Source organism: Salmo salar, chromosome ssa16, assembly GCF_905237065.1.
Source record: "Salmo salar chromosome ssa16, Ssal_v3.1, whole genome shotgun sequence".
In the NCBI taxonomy this organism is placed as follows: domain Eukaryota; kingdom Metazoa; phylum Chordata; class Actinopteri; order Salmoniformes; family Salmonidae; genus Salmo; species Salmo salar.
Window position 1 is genome coordinate 83,354,231 of NC_059457.1, and position 11,483 is coordinate 83,365,713.

The 11,483-nt window shown below is 40.8% G+C and overlaps 1 protein-coding gene across 4 annotated transcripts; it reads right to left on the bottom strand.

Moving 5' to 3' along the window:
- Nucleotides 1-421: 421 nt before the first annotated feature.
- Nucleotides 422-6,668, bottom strand: LOC106574760 (metabolism of cobalamin associated D). Of its 4 annotated transcripts, none has more exons than XM_014150813.1 (8): nucleotides 6,594-6,668; nucleotides 5,996-6,034; nucleotides 5,747-5,894; nucleotides 3,869-4,089; nucleotides 3,576-3,684; nucleotides 3,208-3,296; nucleotides 1,603-1,689; nucleotides 422-1,409 (listed from the first exon to the last, which is right to left on the bottom strand). In XM_014150813.1, exons 2-8 carry the CDS (start codon nucleotides 6,002-6,004, stop codon nucleotides 1,194-1,196), a joined length of 879 nt encoding a protein of 292 aa, XP_014006288.1. In that variant the 5' UTR covers nucleotides 6,005-6,034; nucleotides 6,594-6,668; the 3' UTR covers nucleotides 422-1,193. The 4 variants fall into 4 exon arrangements, with proteins under 4 accessions (XP_014006288.1, XP_014006285.1, XP_014006287.1 ...); XM_014150810.1 differs by having other exon boundaries at nucleotides 3,208-3,326; XM_014150812.2 differs by lacking the exon at nucleotides 6,594-6,668 and adding an exon at nucleotides 6,508-6,526 and having other exon boundaries at nucleotides 3,208-3,326.
- Between the last annotated feature and the right edge of the window lie 4,815 nt (nucleotides 6,669-11,483).

Here is an 11,483-nt window from a genome sequence, read left to right on the forward strand (position 1 = left end):
GATGTTTCTCTTACCCAAACAACATACTCCTTGTCCTGGGAACACTTTACTAAAAGAGAAGGCCCAGAAGTCATATATTTTTATGGGACTCCCAATCACGGCCGGTTGAGATACAGCCTGGATTCGAACCAGGGTCTGTAGTGACACCTCTAGCACTGAGATGCAGAGTAACGCATTACCTCAAGGCCAGGCATATTCTTTTCAATTTCTCTTAGTGTTTGTGTTCCCTAATTAGCACTAGGAAATTAGCAAAGACTTAAGTGTTAATTGCATTGTCTAAATTTCTAATCGTATGTAAAGAGGACAAACTGAAAATCTCTTTTGGATTAGCTATTCATTATTATTTTGTTTAGTGTTGTGTGTTGCCTCACACGTCCCTACTTTCTTACATCTATTAGATGACTGAATGATGTGTGTACCATAACAGCAACATAGACATTTTAATTCATTATGGTAGAAACGGACAACAGACTCCTCCAAGACACCATATTTCTATTCCCATTGTGCAAGTGAAGGAAAACCCTGTACAGTAGCAATACTCTGTAGACACTAGATTAGTCTGAAAGTGTTAACTATTGACTATATTAGACTAGATTCAATCCGTAGTGCTGAATTTGAGTGTTACAGCACGATCGAAATGTAAAGGTTCTCTCAGATTGAACTGAAATATGCAGCGTTTAGCGTGAATGGGAAACATTGCTTTTGGAGTTATATCGTGAGGATCTTCAGCGGTAAGGCTAGAAAAAGGGCCCTCAGTCAAAGGTAGCTAGGTGGTTCATTGGGTGTTTAAACACAGCTGCCAAAGGGATCCTCCTCAGTCAAGTCTTTATGATATCATCAGAATCAACAATAGATCGCTGCAGTACTGTACGCAACCTACCTGTCTACTTCCAAGTACATAGTTATATAGCCTGGTCCCAGATCTGTTTGTGTCCTCGTACCAACTTTGGCAAGACAGCACAAACAGAATAACACAAACAGATCTGGAACCAGGTTAACATAGTTAGGCATGTGTCTGAAGACATCAACCCATCAGAACTTTTTCTCCATGCTGGTGTGGTGAAGACAACGGCATTATGGGTAAGGGTTTTCCTCCAAAACAAACCAAAGTGAACAAACAGAGGTCAGGGCACAAACAGTCTTTTGGATAGTGAGATACATCATTCTCACATGGTGATAACTAAATATAAAAACTAGTCCCTGTCTTCAAATGCACTTGACTGGCCTTGAAGTCTTTCCATGACATGGCTGTTAGCAGGTGCGGTAGTGAAAACAGTTCCAACAAACGTAGGTGTTCCCCTCAGGACGTGACGGATAACTGTGCAGGATCCAGAGGCCTCGATATGGAAACCTAGATGGCTCCACTCCTCCTCTTTGAGTAGTGGGTGGTTGGAGTGAGATCCAAAGAACTGTGGGACAAGACAAAGGAGTGATGTGATGTGGTTGTCTTGAAGACTACATACGTCTCCTGGAAAATATCTCAGGTTGATGAAGTACAGTAAACACTACATCAATATTGTATTACATATGTATTAGACATTATATAGATATTTTGACATAAACAATTAATAACCAAACAAAACAGGTAGGAGAACAACTCACAGCTGATCCTGATGAGGGGTCAATGAAGTCAGCCCAGAAGCCAGCTGTCCACAGAGCAAAGCAGATTTCCTTAGCACCACTAACAAACTGGGGAATAACAGAAAACACCCACTTTCTGTCAGTAGTCAAAATAACTGAAAACATCTAGTATCTGTCAGTAGTCAAAATAACTGATATTACTGAAAACATCCACTTTGTCAGTAGTCAAAATAACTGAAAACATCTAGTATCTGTCAGTAGTCAAAATAACTGATATTACTGAAAACATCCACTTTGTCAGTAGTCAAAATAACTGAAAACATCTAGTATCTGTCAGTAGTCAAAATAACTGATATTACTGAAAACATCCACTTTTGTCAGTAGTAAAAATAACTGAAAACATCTAGTATCTGTCAGTAGTCAAAATAACTGATATTACTGAAAACATCCACTTTCTGTCAGTAGTAAAAATAACTGAAAACATCTAGTATCTGTCAGTAGTCAAAATAACTGATATTACTGAAAACATCCACTTTCTGTCAGTAGTAAAAATAACTGAAAACATCCAGTATCTGTCAGTAGTAAAAATAATTGATATTAGTGAAAACATCCACTATCTTGTCAGTATTCAAACAAAATAACAGAAAACATCCATTATGTCAGTAGTAAAAATAACTGATATTAGTGAAAACATCCAGTATGTCAGTATTCAAACTAAAGTTAATAACAGAAAACATCCAGTATGTCAGTAGTCGAACTAAAGTTAATAACAGAAAACATCCAGTATGTCAGTAGTCGAACTAAAGTTAATAACAGAAAACATCCAGTATGTCAGTAGTCGAACTAAAGTTAATAACAGAAAACATCCAGTATGTCAGTAGTCAAACTAAAGTTAATAACAGAAAACATCCAGTATGTCAGTAGTCAAACTAAAGTTAATAACAGAAAACATCCAGTATGTCAGTAGTCGAACTAAAGTTAATAACAGAAAACATCCAGTATGTCAGTAGTCAAAATAAAGTTAATAACAGAAAACATCCAGTATGTCAGTAGTCGAACTAAAGTTAATAACAGAAAACATCCAGTATGTCAGTAGTCGAACTAAAGTTAATAACAGAAAACATCCAGTATGTCAGTAGTCGAACTAAAGTTAATAACAGAAAACATCCAGTATGTCAGTAGTCAAACTAAAGTTAATAACAGAAAACATCCAGTATGTCAGTAGTCGAACTAAAGTTAATAACAGAAAACATCCAGTATGTCAGTAGTCAAACTAAAGTTAATAACAGAAAACATCCAGTATGTCAGTAGTCAAACTAAAGTTAATAACAGAAAACATCCAGTATGTCAGTAGTCAAACTAAAGTTAATAACAGAAAACATCCAGTATGTCAGTAGTCAAAATAAAGTTAATAACAGAAAACATCCAGTATGTCAGTAGTCAAACTAACTGACAGTTAACGGACAAGAAAACACTTCACCAATAAAGGGGAGGTACAGAGTAAGACCTTCAATAAGTACACAGGCCTACAACTCCAAAAAGTGATGGCAGAATCATTTACTGAAATTACTATCACTGAATCCATATCAATGGGAAACAACCAGCGGACATGGAGTTCCAACTCACTTTGTGAAGTAGCTGTTCTCTGTCGATCACTTCTTTGTCGATCACCTCACATCTGGTGTGTTTCACCGTGACAACAGTGATGGCGCTGGCTGGGGCCGAGGGGAAATAGGATTCAAACTCTAACAGAGGAAATAAAGAGACATTTGCTACACATTCAACTGCTAGCTAGCCAATAGGCCTACAGAAAGGTCAGCCATCACCCACTTGGACAACATTAGTGACGTTAGTAATGAAGTTACTTCCCCTAGTGGACATGGTTGATATTGCATACAGCCATCTGACGTGTGTGGATTGCGGTTGATAAAACATGACATGAATAGGTAATGTTATGATAAGTATGACTACACCATGCTAATAAAAAAGGCTACCTTTCTTCAGCAGCTCAGGACAGGTCTGTATAGAACAGTTCACATTGGGCTGATCAAAGTAGTGCTCTGCCTTGCGGACGCTCCTCGATAACATGTGACCACTTTTGACCTACAAAGAAAAAACATTAAGTATTCAACATATAACTCTACCAGTATGAAACATAATAGAAATGCTTTTATAAAATTATATAAACATATTTTTGAAATGTTTAAGAATAATATCCATGTTTATTTACAATTGAATAAGGACACATTTTGTTTAGTTAAAGAGTTATTGTGAGTGACGTATTTACCTGAAACTCGCTGACGAACTGGGCCATTACAAACTCATGTCTCTCGTTGCTGGTAGCAGCAGTCAGAACGTCAGGTACCGTCCGGTGGACTGGGCCTTTAATCCTCTGGTCTGCCATGCCTTCCAGGTGAAAGTCAAAGCCTGAGTTACCTGGCAACTGGAACCGCTGGTCCTGGGGGCCAAATGGTCCCATGTTTTCATCAGGCCATACTGTCCTAGGGCCTGGTAGGGAGAAAGAGAGTATATTACAATAATGGTAAATCTGACAAATTTGACATTGTATTTTCTGCCTAACAGTAGCTATATTTATGTAAAGTTTGAGATCATTTTCTCATAATAAAATGTTTAATGCATACAGTGCATTCGGAAGTATTCAGACCCCATAACTTTTCCCACATCTTGTTACGTCACAGCCTTATTCTAAAATGGATTAAATAGTTTTCCCCCCCATCAATCTACACATAATGACAAAGCAAAAACCTTATGTTTTTTGCAAATGTTTTAAAAATTAAAAACGAAAATATCACATTTATATAAGTATTCAGACCCTTTAGTCAGTATTTTGTTGAAGCACCTTTGGCAGCGATTACAGCCTCGAGTCTTCTTGGGTATGACGCTACAAGCATGGCACACCTGTATTTGAAGAGTTTCTCCCATTTTCTCAGCAGATCCTCTCAAGCTCTGTCAGATTGGATGGGGAGCATCGCTGCACAGCTATTTTCAGTTCTCTCCAGAGATGTTCGATCAGGTTCAAGTCCGGGCTCTGGATAGGCCACTCAAGAGCATTCAGAGACAAGAAGGTTTTCATCAAGGATCTCTCTGTACTTTGCTCCGTTCATCTTTCGAAAGTCTCCCAGTCCTTGCCACTGAAAAACATCCCTACAGGCCAAATAGTTCAATCTTGGTTTCATCAGAACAGAGCATCTTGTTTCTCATGGTCTGAGAGTCCTTTAGGGGCCTTTTGACAAACTCCAAACGCGCTGTCATGTGTATTTTACTGAGGAGTGGCTTCCGTCTGTCCACTCTACCATACAGGCCTGATTGGTGGAGTGCTGCAGAGATGGTTATCCTTCTGGAAGGTTCTCCCATCTCCACAAAGGAACTCTGGAGCTCCGTCAGACTGACCATCGGGTTCTTGGTCACATCCCTGACCAAGGCCTTTCTCCTCCAATTGCTCAGTTTGGCCGGGCAGCCAGCTCTAGGAAGAGTCTTGGTGGTTCCAAACTCCTCCCATTTAAGAATGATGGAGGCCACAGTGTTCTTGGGGACCTTCAATGCTGCAGACATTTTTTGGTACACTTCCCAGGATCTGTCCCTTGACACAATCCTGTCTGGAAGCTCTACGGACAAGTCCTTTGACCTCATGGCTTGGTTTTTGCTCTGACATGCACTGTCAACTGTGGGACCTTATATAGACAGGTGTGTGCATTTCCAAATCATGTCCAACTAATGGAATTTACCACAGGTGGACTCCAATGAAGTTGTAGAAACATCTCAAGGATGATCAATGGAAACAGGATGCACCTGAGCTCAATTTCAAGTCTCATAGCAAAGGATCTGAATACTTATGTAAATATGGTATTTCTGTAATAAATTTTTTTTATGAATTTGCACCAAAAAAATTTAACCTGTTTTCGCTTTGTCGTGATGGGGTATTGTGTGTAGAATGTTGAGGGATTTATTTAATATAATACATTTTAGAATAAGGCTGTAACGTAACAAAATGTGGAAAATGGGAAGGGGTCTGAATACTTTCTGAATGCACCGTAATTACAATTCATAACTCAAAAACGCAAAGGCCAAAATACGGTCACAGGTAGTGGAAAATAACAAATGAACCAGTGTTACCAGTGTTGTGGTTGATATAGCAGCAGTCTACCTGAGTCTGAGTCCCCCCGTGACACGACAAAATAAGGCTCATCAGAACCTGCAGCTGAGAAGGTTCGTATCCAGCCCACCCTGAGTGCAGATAAGACCTGACGCCCTGACGACTGGGTTATCACCAGCCGGGCTCGCCCACACAGCACCTACAGTTATTAATCAAATCAATCAGAGGAGAAGCGTCAAGCACCCTAGCTACAGTATTAATATTAATATATATGATGCAATGTAAATGTTTAGTACTTACACTAGTCATCCTGGTGGCCCTCTGTCACTAGTTTTACACCTGAAGATGTGGAAACAAGATGAATACTACATGTGTGACATTACATAATAGGACAGCTAATAAACCATGCAGCACAGACAGACAGAATACAGCAGACAGTAGGAAATACAATTGAATTGATCAAACGTGAACTTGATATTGCAAGTTAGCTTGTACGGTTATATACTATGAGTGTTGCCTTAACAATATGACGCAATCGCTGCTTACTGCTATGCTTTTGACTATCTAGCAAGCTAAAAGGGACAAAAACAAGATGATACGTAAGTATTCAATACAGCTAACTAGTGTTGTTGTTGACAACTGGCAGTGACAGACAGCCTAGCTATGCTAATTAGCTTGGTAGCTAAAAGAGCTGACACAAGTCCAGTCTTGTTTGTTTTGATCGGCTGCACTCTCACTTCTCGTTCGCGTCAGACGTAAGTTTGAGATGACAATTTCTTATTTTTCAAAGTTACATTTCAATGTAAACATACACCATTACAATAAGATGATATGCGTTAAGTTCCTGAAATATTCGTGTGAATGTGTGCTGTTATGTAAAGGAACATAATGTTCTTACCTAATCAGACGACTCTGTACGCTGCAGCACTTCCGCACGTATGCGAGTTCACATGACTTGAGAACAGTATACGACGAGGGACAAACCGAGCTTTTTGATTGCATGTGTTATCAGAGGTTGTCCGTCAGATGGCAGCATATCTACACGAATCAGGAAAATTCACAAAAAAATGTATAATGGAAAAAGCCCACCTAGGTCGACTGCTGTTCTATAAAATAACCTTGATGAAATTGTGATAGCTATAATCACAAAAAAAAGTAGTCTACTGATTACTAGACCTCTGCACAGTAAGTAATATACTACTTGACAACTAAGGCATATCTATTAGGCTATTGGAAATAATTATAATCAGTGACTCTATTCACCATCCATCCGTCTCCTACTGAGCTATAGGCTTGACCTCCTATAGATATGTATTATTGCAGCCTCCCTCGTTATAATCTCAGAGCTCCTACAATCAGGAGGTCTTTTCCTTTGCTGCCAATGATACAACCATACGGCCTACTCTATTGTGTACTGACCTTCCACCACTAGTAGACAGAGAGAAGCTGGATGTGAAGAGTCAATGTATTTTCCCCTGAGCAGACTCTTTCATCTAAACTGACTCAAAGTACACTGAGTGTATACTGTACATTTATAGAATGTGTATGTGATCCCCATGTGGGAATTGAACCCACAACCTTGCCATTGCTAGCATCACACTCTTACCAACCGAGCCCTGAGTTCCGAATCTGATGACCACAACAGAGCTGAGAGCTAGCAAACGTCAGTTGGGACAAGGGCGGACATTTGACAAGGGTATAAACAAGGCCTTTCAGAGAACCTGTCACTGTCAGGTCCCCTGTGGCCGGGAGGATTGACACACTGAGTGACACTTTCACAGAGCTGAGAGGAAGTGGAGTGGGGAGTTATGGGACTTTTGCTCCAGGGCTTTAGTGCTGGAAGAGGTCTCTCTATTTCTCTTCTACCTGTCTTTCTCTCTCTCCCTGTCCGTCTTCCTGTCCCTTTCTCTCTTTCTCTGCATGTGTTCATGTGACTGGTGTGTGCTTATCAATGTGTGTGTGAGTTCTCTCTCCTCTCTCTCTCTCTCTCTCTCTCTCTCTCTCTCTCTCTCTCTCTCTCTCTCTCTCTCTTAATATGTGCAGATGCAGTGGAATGGTTATGCAGGGAGGCATCTGGAGGACTCAGCCTGCCTGTCAGTGTTTCCCTGGGATACATAAAGACTAGTACAGCACCACTCTCAGCATCACTCCAAACACTACATTATATTGGCATGGCATGCACTCTGGAGTCTGGAGGGGGTCCCACACGAACAAGGCTGCTCTCTCACCAACAAACAAGCAGAACACCTACTGAAGAACATATATTCACGTTTTCAAAATACCATTTTCATGTAACAAAAATGATGCAATATAGGCAATTGTGCATATTCATTGTGACACCATGAAAATTACATCAAGGTTTGATTCTCTGCTAATAATGATTTTCAAAAGCCATTTTTACTTCAGCACAAAGTTCTTTCACAGTGGCCTTAGTAATGAGGTGGCCTTGAGAATCCTACGCAGACAAAGTTATGAGTCAGGCCGAAGGTTTATTGCTGTGCTGTCAAGCTGTCTGATAGGCCGTGCCAAGAATCAGCTATTTTCTTTCTATTGCCCATTTCATCCTCCTTGTGTGTTGTCATTAAACATTCCATCTTACATTCCATCTTACACAGTGATTTAGTTCCAGGGCTGAGAAATAGAATTAGAACGGGCATAGCCACTCCATAGACATTTGACAGTACACTCATGGGTATAATAACCATATGGCCATAATGGTTGAAACGCTGCGGAACATTATAGACCTCTAGAACGCGTTGTGTTCTAAACTCCATCTGTCTTTGGAAACACACAGAAACGTGGAGGATGATCAACCTCTTTCACAGCACCACAGAGAAGGAGCAACTTGAGTGTTTTTACCCACCTCTTTACACAGCCTGTTTTCTCTCTCTCTCTCTCTCTCTCTCTCTCTCTCTCTCTCTCTCTCTCTCTCTCTCTCTCTCTCTCTCTCTCTCTCTCTCTCTCTCTCTCTCTCTCTCTCTGTCTCTCTCTCTCTGTGTCTCTCTCTCTGTCGTGTCGTGTTGCAGCTAGCTACAGCTGACTGACTCAAACCATGTGTAATGTCTTGCCATCTGTCCCCTAACTCGCCCACTACCATCTCTGAATCCTGAGCTTTTCTTTCTCAGCTGGATGTGTCTGCTTCAGATGGAATGTTTAGAACTCAGGGTTTTAGGCTGTAGGGTTTAGGTGTGGTTGTAGTGTTTAGGTGTGGTTGTAGTGTTTAGGTGTGGTTGTAGTGTTTAGGTGTGGTTGTAGGGTTTAGGTGTGGCTGTAGTGTTTAGGTGTGGTTGTAGTGTTTAGATGTGGCTGCAGTGTTTAGGTGTGGCTGTAGTGTTTAGGTGTAGTTGTAGTGTTTAGGTGTGGTTGTAGTGTTTAGGTGTGGCTGTAGTGTTCAGATGTGGTTGTAGGGTTTAGGTGTGGTTGTAGTGTTTAGGTGTGGCTGTAGTGTTTATATGTGGTTGTAGTGTTTAGGTGTGGTTGTAGTGTTTAGATGTGGTTGTAGTGTTTAGGTGTGGTTGTAGTGTTTAGGTGTGGCTGTAGTGTTTAGGTGTGGTTGTAGTGTTTAGGTGTGGTTGTAGGGTTTAGGTGTGGTTGTAGTGTTTAGGTGTGGTTGTAGGGTTTAGGTGTGGTTGTAGTGTTTAGATGTGGTTGTAGTGTTTAGGTGTGGCTGTAGTGTTTAGGTGTGGTTGTAGTGTTTAGGTGTGGCTGTAGTGTTTAGGTGTGGTTGTAGGGTTTAGGTGTGGTTGTAGGGTTTAGGTGTGGTTGTAGTGTTTAGGTGTGGTTGTAGTGTTTAGGTGTGGTTGTAGGGTTTAGGTGTGGTTGTAGTGTTTAGGTGTGGTTGTAGTGTTTAGGTGTGGTTGTAGTGTTTAGGTGTGGCTGTAGTGTTTAGGTGTGGTTGTAGTGTTTAGGTGTGGTTGTAGTGTTAAGTGTGGTTGTAGTGTTTAGATGTGGTTGTAGTGTTTAGGTGTGGTTGTAGTGTTTAGGTGTGGTTGTAGTGTTTAGGTGTGGTTGTAGTGTTAAGTGTGGTTGTAGTGTTAAGTGTGGTTGTAGTGTTTAGGTGTGGTTGTAGTGTTTAGGTGTGGTTGTAGTGTTTAGGTGTGGTTGTAGTGTTTAGGTGTGGTTGTAGTGTTAAGTGTGGTTGTAGTGTTAAGTGTGGTTGTAGTGTTTAGGTGTGGTTGTAGTGTTTAGGTGTGGTTGTAGTGTTTAGGTGTGGTTGTAGTGTTTAGATGTGGCTGCAGTGTTTAGGTGTGGTTGTAGTGTTTAGGTGTGGTTGTAGGGTTTAGGTGTGGTTGTAGTGTTTAGGTGTGGTTGTAGGGTTTAGGTGTGGTTGTAGTGTTTAGGTGTGGTTGTAGTGTTTAGGTGTGGTTGTAGTGTTTAGGTGTGGCTGTAGTGTTTAGGTGTGGTTGTAGTGTTTAAGTGTGGTTGTAGTGTTTAGGTGTGGTTGTAGTGTTTAGGTGTGGTTGTAGGGTTTAGGTGTGGTTGTAGTGTTTAGGTGTGGTTGTAGGGTTTAGGTGTGGTTGTAGTGTTTAGGTGTGGTTGTAGTGTTTAGGTGTGGCTGTAGTGTTTAGGTGTGGTTGTAGGGTTTAGGTGTGGTTGTAGTGTTTAGGTGTGGTTGTAGTGTTTTAGGTGTGGTTGTAGTGTTTAGGTGTGGTTGTAGTGTTTAGGTGTGGTTGTAGTGTTTAGGTGTGGTTGTAGTGTTTAGGTGTGGTTGTAGTGTTTAGGTGTGGTTGTAGTGTTTAGGTGTGGTTGTAGTGTTTAGGTGTGGTTGTAGTGTTTAGGTGTGGTTGTAGTGTTTAGGTGTGGTTGTAGGGTTTAGGTGTGGTTGTAGTGTTTAGGTGTGGTTGTAGTGTTTAGGTGTGGTTGTAGTGTTTAGGTGTGGTTGTAGTGTTTAGGTGTGGTTGTAGTGTTAAGTGTGGTTGTAGTGTTTAGGTGTGGTTGTAGTGTTTAGGTGTGGTTGTAGTGTTTAGGTGTGGTTGTAGTGTTTAGGTGTGGTTGTAGTGTTTAGGTGTGGTTGTAGTGTTAAGTGTGGTTGTAGTGTTAAGTGTGGTTGTAGTGTTTAGGTGTGGTTGTAGTGTTTAGGTGTGGTTGTAGTGTTTAGGTGTGGTTGTAGTGTTTAGGTGTGGTTGTAGTGTTTAGATGTGGCTGCAGTGTTTAGGTGTGGTTGTAGTGTTTAGGTGTGGTTGTAGTGTTAAGTGTGGCTGTAGTGTGTAGGTGTGGCTGTAGTGTTTTTGTCTGAGTGATTTGGCCTCAGTAATCCATGTTAGAATGAAGCACCAAAGCCGGTTTTATTTGACCTAGATAGTTTGTGTGTATGCATTGATATGTTAGCTACGTGTGCCTTTATATTTTTTTATGCAGTTCTGTCCTTGAGCTGTTGTTGTCTGTTGATGTTCTATATTATGTCATTCTGTATTATGTTTCATGTTTTGTGTGGACCCCAGGAAGAGTAGCTGCTGCTTTTGCAACAGCTAATGGGGATCCTAATAAAATACCTAATACCAATACCAGTCAGAGATATTTGCAGTGTTGAGTTATCATCAGCCTACACCCTGCTCCCAGATCTGTTTGTGCTGTATTGCCAACTCCTATGGTCTTTGTCACGCCAAACAGTCAGGATGCTGACTTCAAAGTTGAGTTAACAAACTGAGCAAAATCAACATGAATGGAAGTCTTATGAAGCCCACAAAATACAAAGCCTATTATCTATGGAGATACCGGTAAGCTAATAAGCTAAGCTTTTGTCTTCAACCTCAGTTCATACAATGAATACATACTCACAGAGACCACC